At 35.0% G+C, this 17,080-nt stretch overlaps 1 protein-coding gene across 1 annotated transcript in view; it reads right to left on the bottom strand.

Annotated features, from left to right (window-relative positions):
- Positions 1-17,080, bottom strand: part of NEGR1 (neuronal growth regulator 1) — a 1,024,353-nt gene that overhangs the window by 417,287 nt on the left and 589,986 nt on the right. The window contains exon 3 of the mRNA XM_031966948.1: positions 5,712-5,837. Coding sequence (XP_031822808.1) covers positions 5,712-5,837 — 126 coding nt within the window. The remainder of the gene's footprint in view (positions 1-5,711; positions 5,838-17,080) is intronic.

Below are 17,080 nucleotides of genomic sequence, written 5' to 3'. Positions count from 1 at the left end.
CAATGGAACAGAGAATGGGAGCTCCCCAGCTGAATATCTTGTATTCTTGTAATATCTTCAGAGCAGATTGCACATTTAACTGATCTACCCTGACTCACGAGGGCGAGTTTTATTGATTTCATCCTTTCCCCCTTCACAGAAGTGTCCACAGCCAGTGGATCTTGGACATTACATCTGTAATCTCTTTATTGGCTCCCCTGCTAGGTGGGTCCAATGTTCAAACCTTCCAAAGAAGTATTTTTTTTCCTTTAACAGAGAATAAAACAAGGAAATTGATAATATTTATAGAAAAAATAGCCAATGGGCATCATAGCCACTGCTGACAGACTCATTCAATGGGTTGGTTATTCTGCTGAATCCCTCCACCTTCTTTCTTGCTCCTTTTTAAAAAGGAACTGGCTTGAAAAGGGGTGGAGAGAGGCAATGAAAGTAAAGTTCTAATACATCACTAACATTTTAAATACCGAAGTAAAAACAAAAGTGATAGTAATAGTAATTATTAATAATTAATTAGTAAATAATAAAGCTAAGTAACTGTGATAGGAAAGGACAAATAGCATGCGGTTTTCTCAATCATTTTCAGACTTTAGAATCACAGCAATACTCACGCTCTTCTGTTACTCATCTCCATAGCCATTGTGTACAAATACTTTGATAATTACTAATCATTTTTATAGTTTATTAATCTAATAATAACTATTCATTTAATAATTAATTATTATTAATAACATAATAATAATAACAAATAAATAATTATTCAAGGAATATTTTTGCATATCTCTGTGCATGTATAGATACATTTTTTGTATTCATATATGAAATCAATGCATTAATATACAATAATATGAAGAGAAAGTCACTAATGCTGGTAGGTCAGGGGAGCTCAACTGAGATAAGGCTACAGAAGTGTTTATTAATTTCAATAGTTGTTCTAAGTGTCAATTGTTCCCGCTGTTGCTGTTAGAACTACATACTTTTCCAGTGTAATGGAGTGCACCGATGGTGCTGGCTCAATACCTCTGCAAACTGGGAAATAGCTTGAAACCTCATGCAGATTTGCGGATCAAACTTTAAAAAATCACTTTTTTTGCCTGGGGTCTTCTGCAGCACCTTTTGACCCAGTTTCTAATGGGTTTGTTCCCTGAACAAGGCCTGTGCTTTTCAGGGCTTCTGCCCTTCTTTTCATGCTGCTCCCTGTGTGGAAAGCCCCCTCTTCCATCTCTGCACACAGGAATCCTCCCTGACCTTCAAGGCTAAGTTGAAAGGCTGCATCCTCTAGGAAATATCCCTTCATGTTCTTGATCCTGCTCCATAGTCAGACATGACCTCTATTCCTCCAAACTGCTTTAACTTTCTGTTCCTACCTCCCTTGTGCTCTTGTCCTCCATTCATTTGTGTCTAACCTGTTCTACTAGCCTCAAAGAATCACAGATTTTCAGCTGGAAGAGACCCAATTCTGTGATTCTGCAAATCTAAATTAAAAGTTCCTTGAGGACCGGGGCAGAATATTATTTATCCTGGTACACATCCCAGAACCCATCAGGGCTGCCTTGCATGTAGTATTCGCCTACCAAATTTGCAGCAACCTGAATGCTCTAGCTTGGAAAAATAAAACAAATTAAAAATAAACAAATAAAACTAGGGAATCCTGTTTAGTAGTGGTTGTTATGCAAACATGGAAAAATCATTATCTTTTAGATCGGTGCTATTTTGAAATATGGCATGTTTGAAAACTGTATCATGTGAAGGATGGGAAAATGACTTTGAATTCATGTTCTGTAACTACTGTGATGTTTCATTAGGTTCAAAATATAGTGCACAATGTTCAAAGAATTTGCTTCTTTAAAAAAGTTCTGTCAACTAAACAACATTTGTGGAAACAGGGACCGGATCTACTGGAGAGGTTGTCAAAAACACGTTAAGTATTCATGAGGAAGAAGAGGTAAGACAGATGCGACTAGAATCCCACAGCTGGGGCTGTTTTCCACTGGAACTGAGAAGCCTCAGTGTGAGAGTAGGAGGGGAGCAAGCCGGGGACCCTGAGATGGGAGACCAATAAGGTGAAGGTGGCAGGAACCTTATGGATTTTGGAGTCCAGTCCCTCATTTGACCCATGGGGACAGTGGGCCTAGAGATGCTAAGTCATTGGCTAAATGGCATCAGCTGGGGCCACTGTCTGTCATGGCATCTAGGTGTTTTGGATACTGGCTCTGCTGCGTTGTGTACTTCCCCAGACATTATTCTGCCCCCCACAATCCTGCATTTATTGCCCCCATATTTTGTGTATACTTTATGTGTCCCTTCTGTCTCCTTAGGCTCCTTAAGGGAGGAGCTACTTATTTAAGCACCTACTATGTGCAGACCATCTGGCAATAAAGAAACACAATTTCAAGTATCTGCCCTTGAGTTTATACTCTGGTGAAGGGCAAGAGAAGAATACTGGAATCAAGAATCTCTCCTGTGAAGGAGTAATCACTAACATTTCAGGCAATAAAGACAGATCAGGAAAGTCCATGGTGTCAGGGGCTGCCTGAACTGAGCCTCAAAAAGGAGATACTCTAAATGGCATTTTGGATGAAGAAGGAGACCATTCCAAACGTGGGGGAAAGGCTATTGAAAAAAAATAGGAAAAAGATCCCATTGGCCAAGTGAATTGAAAAGCAGTGTGCTTTCCAGCAGGCAGAGGGGATCTTTTTCTGTACAGCTCAATCAGGTGAAATCCTAGATGGGCAGTACAGGAATAAGGGATCAAAAGAAGACTCAGAAATGTTAAAAGATTGGATTTGAATTCCTATACTTTTTATTGAGGTCACATACTCTGCTTCTCATTTTAATATATCTTGAACTTCTCAGTTACAAATGACCTCACCAGGTTGAAGAAGATCCTAGGCCATATCAGTGTGGTGAGAGCTCTGGAAGTTGCACAATGGAAACCTAAGATGGCCTTGGGTAATAAATGCCCCCTAAAAATAAGTGAAAATGAGACGCATTTAAAAGTTTCTAGGAAATTTGGTTTTAAAATGCACTTTAACATACATTGTTTTCTTTTTTACTTTGACAATCATTTCTGCCAATAATGACTTTTATTAATTTTTAACTAAAAAAGGAGAATTTGTTGCTTTGAGTAGATAACTATCTTCTCAAATATTCAACTTTCAAAGTGTAAAAATAAAATGCAAACATAATAGTAAACATGTAAACATAAACACAACCTGCCAGTTGTAGTTACTAAATTGCTGACAATATCCTCAAAAATAGATAACCAGCTTCAAAAAATTGCCGCTAGCAAAAGAAATAATATGACAGTTGTGATGAATTTTACATAATAAAGAATAGGATTAGACTATTTAAAATGGGATCAAGGACTAACAGAAAAAAATTCCTTAATACCAGCAACTTTAGTAATATTCAAAATAGTGAGTGGTTCCTTTAATTTAAGAGGTATTCAGAGTCTAAGAACACATAAATACCTGTCCATTGTATCTACACATTTGGTGAAAGAGACATTATACTTCTTCATTGAGCCCAGCAGCGATGGCCCATTTACATAGTGACATACATGTTAATAATCTTTAACATGTAAGATTTGGACTCAAATGTCATAATCTGAAATCAGTGACTAATATTTATGAAAATTGGCCAATCTTATGTTTGCAAGTAGAGAGCCCCAAAGCTCACATATAATGATTTTCTGATTTGAAAATAAAAGGGTTGGCTTTGAAGAACAATAAAGCCATTTCTAGCTTTAATCCTATAATTTGAATACAATGCTTCTCGTCATCTAAAAGGGCCATTACCAAATGTCATATTTTGGCTTAGAGGTGACCCTAGGTTCCAACACTATTGGAACAAGAATTTTGATTCATCACATCAAGCTCAAAAGGCTTAGATAAGGGCCTGGTGGCACATTTGGCTTCTCTATTAAGACTATCGGATCATAGAGGTAGAAGGCCCTCTGTGAGATATTACAGTTGTTAGTCTGATATGTCAAGTTTACACATAGATTGAGACTCAGAGTTAATTATTGTCCACCATCATAGAGTAAACATCACAAGGAAGATTGGAATCTCCAAGATCTGATTTTTGAATCAGTATTCTTTCCATAGATCCACCAATTTTAAAATTCTATTGAGTAAAGACCAGTTTAAATTTATTTTTTTTCCTGCAGGGGTGGAGGAGACTCATCAACAGGACATTGAAGGGTGATGTAGTTTTCCACTCTACAATGTCTCTTAGCCTATATATCTCCTAAGTGGTAGAAATGTTGAGACCTCGATGGACCAACCACAGCCAAATACTAGAATATGGAAGCAGAAGATGAAGTAACTTGAGCCACAGAGATGAAATGGCTCGTCCAACATGGACCAACTAGTTAGAAGCAGATCTGGCGCTACAGCAAATACTCTTATGTTACATGTTCAAATAAATCAATAATCTATATAAATCCAGGGATTAATATGTTTTTCAATTAGACTTTCTGAGATAGAAAGAAGTTTCTGTTAGCCATGGAGATGGCTGTTCCCAGACACATAAGACAAGTTCTTGTCCTTCAGAAATATCATCAAGGTTGTAAATGCATATTCCATAAGTGTATAATGGAGTTATATTGATTTTTTCTTACATTAATACAAATATTAAGCATGCGATATGGACAAGTTTCATTAGTTCCAGAGCCTAAATGAAGAAGTTCCAGACACTTAAGGATAAGTGATATTAAAGAAAGCATTAGCAGAATAAAATGGAAATTCCAAATTTCAACACCTACATAAAACATTCCATTCTGACTTCTATTTAAAAATCCTTTCTATCAACCAAATTTAAAGTGATTTCCTCTAAAAATATATAAAACAATTCAAACTCTAGTTCCCTAAAATGAGATGAACATCCTAAAACATACCATCCTCATGGAAGTTTCCTTTGGCTTTCTTGATTAGACATAAAAATGATCTTGTTAAGAAATGGATTTTTTATAACTTTACCTAAAATTTATGGATAAGAAAAATATTAACTTTATTTATCCACAAATTACTTAACTTTGGTTATTGGGTACAGATTTAGAACCAGTATATCTTTGTTCTAGTCCCAAGTGAGAAAATAATAAACTAACCTAATTTTGTTTCTAGATTACCTGATTTCACCAAACTGATTTCATTCTTTCCTTTGCCAAAGGAGGGAGATTGGTTCAATTATAATAAAGTTTCCTCTAGTTCCAAATGATTTATTAAAATTGGAAGCAAACCTCCTTAATTTACAGAAACCCAATCCTTTCTGATCTGTCTCTGATGCTTATTACTTTTGTTATTTTGAATAAGTCATCCATATTCCCTCAGCATCATTTCCCTCCATTAAAAGGAGAAGATTGAACTAGATGAATGCTGAAGGTACACGAGCCTTTAGATTTCAGATTCTCTGGTTGATAACCTCAACTAGTTAGAGGTGTGATTCTCAGATTGAGTTAATACAAATGTGCAATGGAAAATGAACTTCATTACCCAAGATGGCTCCATTTAAGACTCTATCCACTTACAAAGGGGCAACTACAAGAGAATTTTTTTCTTAATGAAAGAACAGCACTAACAGAACTTTTCTGATTCAAGAAAACATTACCAATTCCACGGGAAAACATTCAATGTCATTCCTGACAGGGGGACTAGATGAAGTGACAGGAGGAGAATGAACAGGAAAAACAGAACTAAGATATTTCCGTTTACCTGATGGGGAGATATGTCTCCAAGAAATGGAAGGCTCTGGTTTCCCAGTTGCCAGGCAAGTAAGGGTGACATTGGTTCCTTCATTGACAGTCATGTCAGTTGAGATGTCATATATCTTCGGAGGAACTGAAATGGCAAAACATGCAATGGTGAGGAAAAAGAAAGCAAATGAAAGCAAAAAGGTCAGATTACATCAGGTCACAAATGATTAATTCTCTGGACTCATTTATTCAAACTAAAGGAGATGAATGTCTATGTCTTGCTGTCATCAGCTAGCAGTAAGATTCCCCAAGCACTCCATCCATTCTGCAACTGAATCACCACAAACACAGCTCTAAATGGAATACTTAATGGCTAGGAAAACATGGGCATTTCTCATATTAATTATTCTGATTGGGTAACAACAACAACAATAGAAAGGAAAATGTGTCTGGTCTGTTGGACACTAATATGGTCAGTCTTTTATGGGGGAAGAAGGGAGATCATGATACCTATGGATCCCAGGTCTTAAAAAAAAATAGGTTAGAACTTCTCTCCTGATTTGCTTTAAGATGGCAATGAATGGCTGATCTGAGTGTGACGTGAGTAGACTCGAGAAGTCACTCCTTCTACCTCGATTAACTTCCTTCCTGATTTGCATCAGAATCCTTTTGGGTTGCTTTCAGTGACAGCAAGATATAGAGAACATTAGACTATTTTCCCATCAGGCTGGTGCAGTCACCACAAATAGAATTCTCTGGGAGAGGAGGTCTGATTTTGAGTCCTGCCTTTGATGGGACTTTAAGTGAACCCCTAGACATTTTTGGCCATTCATTCTATCATCTGTAAAATGGAAGAGGTGGAACAGATAATCTCAAGAGTTCTTAGGAACTACCTTCTGCTCTCATAGCAATGGAAAAAATAACATACATACATTCATATATTTATGTATATATGTGTCTACATATAAGTTTTATGATGGTAGAATCTTCATTTATATGAAACTAGAAGCAGCTATATAATACAGTGGAGAGACTGATGGGGTGTCTAAAAGACCCATGTTCATATTCTGCTTTAGAAAACATTCATGTGACCCTGAGAAAGTCAACTAGCCTCTCTCAGTCTCAGTTTCTCCATATATGAAATTTGTCATATAATAAAGCCTGGAGCATAGTAAATATTTAATGAATGCTTATTGAGTGATTATCAACTAATACACAGGCTTATTGTAAAGACTAATGAGATTATAAATATAAAACTTTGAAAATCTTAAAGTGATATATAAATGTTAGCTATAATTATACTTATAATCAAAAATAATACTTCTAAAAGTTATTTTCATAATTAAATATAATGCCCTTATAACAATACCCTTATTATGTTACTAAATTATGATATGAGATACGTAATCCCCCCTTGAATAACGGCTAAGGCAGGCTTATTTTTTATAGAATTTGTTTTCTTGTTTGCTCATTTATTTATTTATTTTATCATCTATCTTCTGTCTCTTTGTTAGCTAATTTATTTTTGAGAAAGCTAACTCTCTTATCCAATCCTAGCTGAAAGTCCACCAGCTACTTATGGCCATCTCAATGCTAATCAGAAGAGAATTTTTAACCTATTTTTTTTAAACCTAGGATATTCAGGTACCACAATTTCTGTACCCCTTCCACAAAAGACTCACCACGTTAATGTTCAACAGTGCAGATACTCAATCAACTTTAATCCAATTGTAGCTCAGAATTTCCAAATAAAAGTATCAAGAACAGGTAGTATAGGTCTATTTCTGTTTGAGATACTCAAACATTTTAATTGATATACATTTTTCAATGAAGTGTCTATTTATCCACTATTTATTACACGATCTATTTTCTAAATTTTTAATAATCATAATAAAATTTTTGTAACTTTGAAAAATTATCTTACAAAGCATCTTTACAACCACTCTTTCAGTTGGGTGTGAAAGTTTAAATATCTTTATGTTACAAATAAAAATCAAAATTATACATCTATGGTCATCCAACCAATGACTTTTTGAGTCACAATTCATCCCAAGTCTCTTCAGATTCCCCATTCTCTATTTTTATTATTGTATCACATTGACCCTTGCAAACTAGAATCAAGATTCTATTTGGTGCCTACTAATCCAGATAATTACTAGAGAATGACATCCATGTGATGGAAAATGGCCTGTCCCAGTCCCGTGGTTTCTTTAAAAAAGGCTATCATAATAGTGTAAGAACCCTATAATGATGGGATGCCAAGAAAAATATCAATTTCTGTAGCCTGAATCATCACTTCTGTTTTTCTTGTAATAATAATAACAAAACACCATTTACAAAATATCCAGGATGGTTGATTATGACTACAAAATAATTGATTCCATGTAACTAATGCTTTAACTGTAGTAAATGTTTCCTATTAAGTGTAGGCCATTATGGCTGTTTTCCAATTACATACTTTAATTGACATTTGCAGTTTATTATCTTTTCTTTCAGAAAGCTCCCCTTCTAAGAAAGAGGATCAAGATTATCCATCCCAAACCAAAGACTGCTTCTGTCTTTACTGGAAGAGTTACCAGGAGAAAGACATTTGATTATTCCAGAATAAAATCTGATAGTAAAACAGAAAGGCCAGAAAACTGACTTTGCTTCAGTGTGCCTTAAAGAGATTAAATAAGGGAACTCAAGTTGCAATGCTAAAAATAAAGAGTATATATTAAATATTATGTAAGCATATATTAAATATTATATATGAGTATATGTTAAATATTATATATATTATATATACAAAATAAGATTGATCAAAGAGATGTGGCGCTTTCTCCTTTTATGCATAGTTGTAAAGGGAAACCCTTTGCCTCCTATTGTCATTTTTTCTAGAGCACTCTAAGGATTGTTCCGTATTTGGTGTGCCATTAATCTTTAGAGCTAGTTTCACTCATCAGTGAGAAATGTTAAAAAGTATATCTGCCCATAAGATTCTATTTTTGAAACTATTTTTCAACCAAACTCTACTCTCTGGTCCACTTCTCCCTCACTAGAGTTCTTCAAGCAAATACTGAATGACTATTTATTTATTCTGTAGAAATGATTCCTGTTTAGGGATGAATTATACTAGTGAGCCCTTGAGGATGCCTCTAATGTTAAAAATCTATTATTCTGGAGAGAGGCAAAAATTATATATTTTCCTTTAGACACATGCCTTTACTTTGAAGATGTTGAAAACAAATGATGACATATTACTGAATCTTACTATTGGGCTATGCACTCACTGGCTTAAGAATCAATCAGTGTCTTTTAGTATTCAGTTCAGACTCTAAAATTAATGTTAAATTGAAATACATAGGGTTGAGCAATGGTTCAGAGCTCCAGATGTTTCACAATGTCAGATTTATTCAATCTCTTCCCAGGGTCTCATCAATTCAACACATTCAGTGAAAGCTGATAAACATTTATTAAACACCTGCTATGTATAAGGCAAAGTGTTAGGTAATGTTGATACAAAGATGAGAAATGAAATAGCCCTTGCCGTCAAGGAGATTTACATTCCACTGGGGTCATACGTCATTCCCACTTTACAGAAGAGGAAACTGAGGGTGATGGTCATTAAATGATGTGTACATTGTTGTCCAGCTCATATATGTTGGGGTGGAATTTGAACTTGTGCCTTTCCTAAGTTTAGCACTCAACTTATGTCATTGCTTTACTTCTTCAGAGATGATCCAGACAGAGATCAGGGTCTGGAGGAAGGGAAGCTCCATCTGCCATTTCTGCTGTTTTTACTTGTGTACCACCTGGGAGACAACAGACACCCATGTGCCACAAGAATGCAGCCAAATCATATGCACACTAGCTTGTGGAGTAAGGGGAAAAAATGTCAGTTTAGTGCATTTTTAAGTTTGCTCTATTTAAAACTTTCCTTCTTTAATTCATTCCCATTATAGATTTCTTAAACTCAACAAACCAGCTTGTGAAGTGTGAGATTTGAGAGGAAGAGTAGCTGGGGTGTTTTTTTTTCTTTCAAAGGCATATGTTTGGGATAAAGGGATCTAAGAAAGAACTGATATGAAAAACCACCAAGAGGTAATTACATAGGAAAGACAATTGTTTGCTTTGCCCATGAATTTGCTTCCAGTCATTAGGTCATTCAGATTTTTCATGTATGGATTCTGAACTAGTAAAAATCATAACTCTCCTCTCCCAGCCTGGTAAAGTAGTTATACCCATTCATTAGCAGTCACCTTAAATAATACTCTCCTTGGAAAATAATCATTGCCAATGGCTTAGAGAAGGCAAAAAAAAAAAGGTTAAAAAAAGAGGTGTCAGTACTGTCTAAAAATCTCATTAATTGAATAATTATCCAAGTTCCTTCAACATGCATAGAATTATGACATGTCATTGAATGTACAAAAGAATTCCAATTCAATTCAATAAGTCAATCAGTCAATCAACATTTAAGAAGCATCTACCATGTACTGGTGATACAAAAAGAGGCGAAAGACAGTCTCTGTCCTCTAAGCTTGTAATCTACCGGGAGAGACAAAAATAAAAGCAATATGTACAACAAGCTCTAAAAGGATATATAAGAGAACATTAAGGTACCCCAAGGCTTCCTGTAGAAGATGGGATTTTAATTGGAACTTAAAAGAAGCTAATAAATATTCCACAAACCCTCGATAATAAGTATAAGAACATATGAATGAACATGAACAAAACAGTCTTTGCTAAACAGAAGCTTGCTGTTTAGCAACAGACTCAAAAAGACAGAAATAAATTAGTAAATCAATCATTGTTGAGGCTATGATAGAGACTTCACAGAGTGCTAGCTAAGTTTTTATACCAAGTAAGATTCTTCATTGAAATGGAGGAAAACTGGCTTAATTGCCTTTGGGAAATGGATCTTATTTCTCATGACCCTGTGGTTCTCTCCGAAAGAAAGGCCTATCATTTTATTAACAGTTTTCTTCCAAGAATGGTATATGACTATGATGAAATGGCACAGATTCTGAAATTTAATATTGAAGTCATCCAAATTACCATGAAAAGGTACATGATTTGTATGAGTAGAATGCAGCAGACAAAGCACCAATAAGTAATTGATAAAAGTGGGAAATATCTTCAGAGATATGTATGATAGGAAAAGTGAGTCTATTCAGTACCATCTGAATTCAAAAAGTCTCTCTACACAAGGAATTTACCTACATGGCTTCCTGATTGACATTTTAACATGAATCAGCTCCTGGGCCATGTTGTTACAACTGTTGGCTTTGTTGTCAGTCTTAGAGAGGAAAAAGAAATATGAGAATAGTAAAATAATGATATTTTGGTCATAAGCTTATTTCAAATCGATGTGTATTATTTTCCAAACATATAAAGATATTACTTACCATCTCATTTAAAGATTTTACTTACAAAATGATGAAAGCTTTCAAGATAACTGTAACAAATGCGTATCTGTGGATTTTTTAAAGTGTTTTGTATTGCTACACTATGGTATTCAAACATTCATACCCTAGGGGATAATAATACTGAATTATATGTTTGTTGTTCATCTACCAATGTAAATTGTGTAAGTAAAATGCAGAAAAATGATTGCCATGACATAATAATAGTCCTTAAATAATGCAGGAGAAGAGGAGAAATTAAAGATTTCAATCTGAATTAGAGAAGGGTTTTCTCCTAGAGAGAGTCTTAATTGAGGATAGACCCAATCTGAAGTCAACATCCATAATTAATTTGTGTGTAGAAGTTCGATAGATCATAAAATCCCGAAGGCCATCCCAACACTGGAGTTGTAAAGTGGAGTTTAAGTCGGCATTGGAATAAGAGAAATTTTCCAATATCCATTGCTCTTTTAACAAAACTATTTTTGAAAATGATGTTTGGTTTGGAGTAGTCCCCCATTACTGAACTGCTCTGGAGATATTTTATGCTATAATTCAGTTATGGAGTTTTATTTTCTGGAATCTGTTTTTACATTTCTATCAATCAATCAACAGACATTATTAAGGGACAGCTATATTACACAGAGTATAGAGTGCTGGTTCTGCAATCATCAAAACATCTTTGTGAGTTCAAATCTGGACTCAGTTTCTTACTATCTGTGTGACCCTAAGGAAGTCATTTCACCCTATTTCCTTCAGTTTCCTGACCTGTAAAAAACCTGGAAGGTGATGGAAGGGATTCAAACAAACCTTGTATACATAAAGCTCTTGGGCTAAGCAATGAAGAAAAGGAGGTGTTCTAAGAGGTGACTATGAATAGCTCAGACTTATCTCCATTATCTGAATGTATATTATCCATAGTGTTTACAAGCTGTCTCAGGTCCTTCCTTGCCTGCTTCCATCACACCTTTCAACATCCCAGTTTTGTCTCAGAAGATGCGGTCAATATGGTTAAAACAAACTCAATTAATGAGATGAATATGATTCAGAAGAACCCCATCAGGACACTCCAAATTAAAAATACATGCTTTGATTATTATCATAGATCATCATTATCAATGATTATTTTAAGTGAAATCATGGGATACAAGCTTCAGAAGAGACTCAAGCTTCCACTAAGAGCTTAGTTCAATTTTTAACTGAAACAAAAATCCTCTCCACAAAATGTTTCTCATTTTCCCCCTCAAAGTACTCAGCAAGAAGAAAGTCATTCACTTTCTGTTAAGACAGCTATCATTGACTCCTTTGAGTTAATAAATAGTCTTGGTCAACAAACATTTAATAAGTGGTACTATGGGCCAGCCCCTGTGCTAAGTGCTGAAGGAACCTGTTTCAATTTTTATACACTCCAATGATTCCTTTGAGAAAGTCAGTTAATTACTCAGGAAATGGTAAATTTCCTCATTATTATAATAAAATTAATATTATCAACTGCCTCACTCACATAAATACAAATAATCACCCATAACACACAACAAACAAACATAATTTTCCTTTATATATGTTTGGTTGAGGGAAAAGAGCTAGCTTAATAGATTTTTTGAAAGCTCTAAAAACCTAAAATATATAAGTGGAAATTATTTTAATTTAAAATATTCAACACAGACAATCTGGACCTAGAAAGGTACACAAGAATTTTGGGATTGTTAAAAGTTGCTAGTTACCACTTAAGTGTTAACAACTTTTGAGGACCATACCACACACAGATCTATTTGGGGAAGCTTGCTCACTTGATGCTCTGTCATTCTTGCCCCATGTTACAAAGAAATCTTTAATAAGCTGCTTCCCATTGGGGGAATTTTCCTCCTGGTTGAGTTTTCCCCATAAGTAGAAGTTGCCTGGATTTGAAGTTCAGACCTCATCATGACCTCCAGCCTTTAGGGATCTATCAAATTGTAGGAAAGGTTCTCTTTCTGTTAATTATTTTTTTTAATAAAAAAGTCTTCAATTGGTCAAGCAATTATGCAAAATATACATATGCATCTGTGATGAACCAGGCCCCAACAAAGTATTCCCAGGCTCTCCATCCTCCCTACCCTGCTGCCACGAGATAACACGGTACATCTTCATGTGGATGTGATGGAAAATCTTGACAGGTTGGCAGCAGATGATTGATAAATCTTCAAGAATACAGGGCCATCTATCCCTCCTTCATTTACTCACAGAAACACAACATTTTTATATTTGAAAAATATCATATGTATGAAAGTTTTTCAATGACAACTCAGGGAGTAAATAAATAATTATTCCAATTCTTAGTGACCTGGATAACCTTTATATGGCCTCCCCTTTTTTAAATATCCAAATCCTCCATATTCATATACATTCACAAAGACATATAGCATGTATACATATACAAAATCAGAATATTGCATTTAGAAAGGCACCATCCATGTAGCCGTCGGTTTTTATCATCTTTGAAGTAAAGTAGACTTTACTGGGTACAACTGGATTATCAAAGACAATGATGGGTCATATAGTTTATTATGGTCATAGAAAATTTGGCAAACATTTATATACTGTTTTAATAAACACTTGCTGACTCACTGTTTTAAAGTTTTTCGAGAACACTCTAATCATGTTATCTCATTTGATCCTTCCAACAATCCTAGGAGGGAGGTTCCATCATATCCCTATATTCTGTGAGGAAACTGAAACTGAAAGAAATGAAAGCAAGGGTGTATGGAGAGTAACATATTGGCTTGGAAGATTTGATTGCTAACTTTCCAGTTTGAAAATTCATACCCCAAATCAGCTACCCTTCAAATTAGATTTGATTTATTTTTTCATGGACTACCTATATGTATATGATGGAGAAAATAGAAATAATGGTGGTTAAAATGTGTCCAGAGTTCATTTTTTCCTCAGAGAAGCAATTTTTAGCCATTCACTACTACATTATTATTACTACATTAAAGGATTTGCCTAGGATCACACAGCTAGAAAGCATCTAGGATTTAAAGAAGTAGCAATAGATAGGATTGGAACTCAGGTATTACCAGTTCCAGTACTTCTCCAAAGCGGCAACTAGCTGCCTGCAGAGGAAGAAAGGTCGATAGATACCATCAAGAATCCAAGTGCCAAATATGATTGCAAGGGACCCTACTGCTACCCAAAACAGATGGAAGTGTGGTTCCTAATTCTAATGTGTTCATATTTTATTTAAAAAGGACATGTAAACATTTATGGTTTTCTAAGTTAATGTGGCCTCTAATATACCATTCTGTGGCCCCTATTTCTATTTGAAACTGAAGGCACTAGTGTAATCCAAACTATATAAAAATAAGGGCTTTAGTTAAGCAGTGAAAATAAACACTGACTCACATGTTCTAGTTCTCAATAATTTTTAGTGTTTTTACTCTTAAGGAGAGAATTAATAGAACTGTTATTCTCTTATTCAGGGACAACAGTAGAACATGGAACAGAGTTTTAGAATTAGTGCTATTTAGTGTGAGAGCTAAAGAACACATGATAGACAAACAGACATGCTTTTCTGCGTTCATTTATTGGGTTTTGTAGCTATTAAGTCATAGGAAATTTATCAAAATTCTTCATTCTTCATCATGAGCACTGACTCCAATCTCAGATTAACCACAGTCATGTACTCTTAAGTTCTAACCTAATGAGGTCAAACTCAAATAGAAATGGGTGAACTAATTCATGCATTAAGGTCCATTTTGACTCCATTTTAAAATGAGATCATGTCTATGTTTTCTTGTATTTTTATTAATATTGTTCAATATTTATCAATTCATTTTAAGCTGGTGAGCGCTTTAGGGAACATGGCAATTAGACCCTTCTGTAACTGCACTGCTATAAATTCAAAATGTTTGCCCTGCCTTTTTCCTTCTCTGTGCACTTGGGGGCGAGGAGGGTCTGGAACACAAAGCTCTGTCTGCCTCTCCAGTTCTTAGAATTCTCTTCTTTCAAAGTCAGGCTTTAGATCATGTCTCCTCCTTTAATCAATCCTATAAGGATATTCAGTTGAATTTAATATCTCCTCCAATTTTTCTCAATTTTCTTATTGTAACTAGTCTGGATCCTCTCACTTTGGTACTTATGCTATACAATATGATAACCTCATTACTTTTCACTCAGGGTAGATGTTTAAACTGTATTGCTTGCCCCTCAAAGGTCTATATTATGCCATTTCCATGTGTCTATCATTAACACACTAGCACAGTATCTTTCTGATGATTAGCATTTACTATATCTTTCACAAGTTGAATTGAATAGATCTAAATTCACTATTTTTTGGTTTCCATCAAGTGATTCAGCTCCACTAATTCTGATTTCCCCCCCTCAATTAATCATCAAACATTTCTTAAGTTCTGACTAGTTATCAGTCCTGATGCAAGGCAATGAAAGTACAAAGAGAATCTATCAATTTTTATTCACTAGGAGCTCACATTCTAATGACATGATATGTACATATGCAAGCATATAGAGGAAGATATGAGATGTCTAAATAAAAATAAATATAAAAGGTTATATTTTAAGATATTGGTCTAATGTGCTTCAGATTTCAAAAGAGACTTCATGTAGAAAAGGTAGAAGGTTAAAGGGGATAAAAAGGAATTATAAGGTAGAGAGAAACATGTGAAAAGATAAGGAACCATGGATGAAACAGATCGTGGCACAGTGGTAAGATTTCTAGAGCTGATTTCAGGAAGATTTGAATTCAAATCTGGATATTTATTCCTTAGGTAACCTAGGTAACAGGCAAGTTTTTTGAGAATTGTCTCAGTTTCCTCAGCTTTAAATGACAATAATAATGACACCTACTCAATAAATATACTTGGAAAAGTACTTTTTGCATAATCGGTTTTGTCTATCTATGCATTTTTCTTCCTTCTTCCCCCACTCCCAGGATATGGAGTATCCTTTGTTTATGAAGAGAGGAAAGAGTTGATTCTTAGTTTGGTTAAAAACTTTTTGATTTCATAGTGAATAATCTAATGGAATATCATATCCTTGAAGGCAGGAATGGCTTTATTTTAGCCTTATATCCCAAATGGTTGCCACATTTATTGGAACACAGTAGACTAGAATGCATATAAGAAAGGCTTGCACATTAGATGAAACGTCTCCTGTTGAAAATTCAGGCCATTTCTAGAATGTTAAAAGAACCAAAGGAACTTGTTCACCAATTGAATAGAGTAGCTATAATATTTGCAGAAGAAATCTATGAGCACAGTGAAAATGTTATTTCAATTCTGAACAGCCAATAGAACTCACATCAAAGGAGTCTCACAGACTTCTGGGGTAAGTATTCGTGCTGGCATGTTTACACATGTAAACATTTCTTTATTGCCCATACTGTAATGGTTTGTTATACAATCATGGGTTTTTGATATAAATCCAGATATGATTTAATTTGCATAGCAAGAATTTCATTTATTATAAAATATACTTAGCTACTTTTGATTTTTAGGGTGACTTCTCCAAAACTTCCTATGAAATACACAGAACTCTTAAAATTAAAAATGCTTGACCATCATGGTTCCTGAATGATATTTACACTGTTGGGGTAAGATCCAAAGGGTTGGGAAGCAGACATTAGTCTGGTTAAGCTGTTTCTTTGAAGCTTATCCAAACTACTTGAGTAGACCAACTAGACAGAAGGCTAAATCGAAGGGGTACTGGCTTTTTTTTTTTTTTTGGCATTTCCATTTTTCATAATGGCTGGCAGGATCAAAGGAACAGCCTTCCTTCCAAGGGGTTGACACTTCCCATTTTAGTCCTGGCCAGTCACCAAGAAGAGGCAGCAGCAGCACCAGCAGCATATTCTGCCATGACAAGCCATGATGAAGAAAATAAAAATAAAAGTCAGCTTAGAAAAATGGGTAAAGAAATCTGTTCTATTTCCCTTTAAATGATTTTAGTTAGCTTTTGGTCGGTCACCGATTTTAACAAAAAAGGATCTGGCAATGCTGTCCATTTG

This window comes from Sarcophilus harrisii, chromosome 4 (genome assembly GCF_902635505.1).
Source record: "Sarcophilus harrisii chromosome 4, mSarHar1.11, whole genome shotgun sequence".
In the NCBI taxonomy this organism is placed as follows: domain Eukaryota; kingdom Metazoa; phylum Chordata; class Mammalia; order Dasyuromorphia; family Dasyuridae; genus Sarcophilus; species Sarcophilus harrisii.
This window is presented reverse-complemented; position numbering and strand designations above follow the sequence as displayed.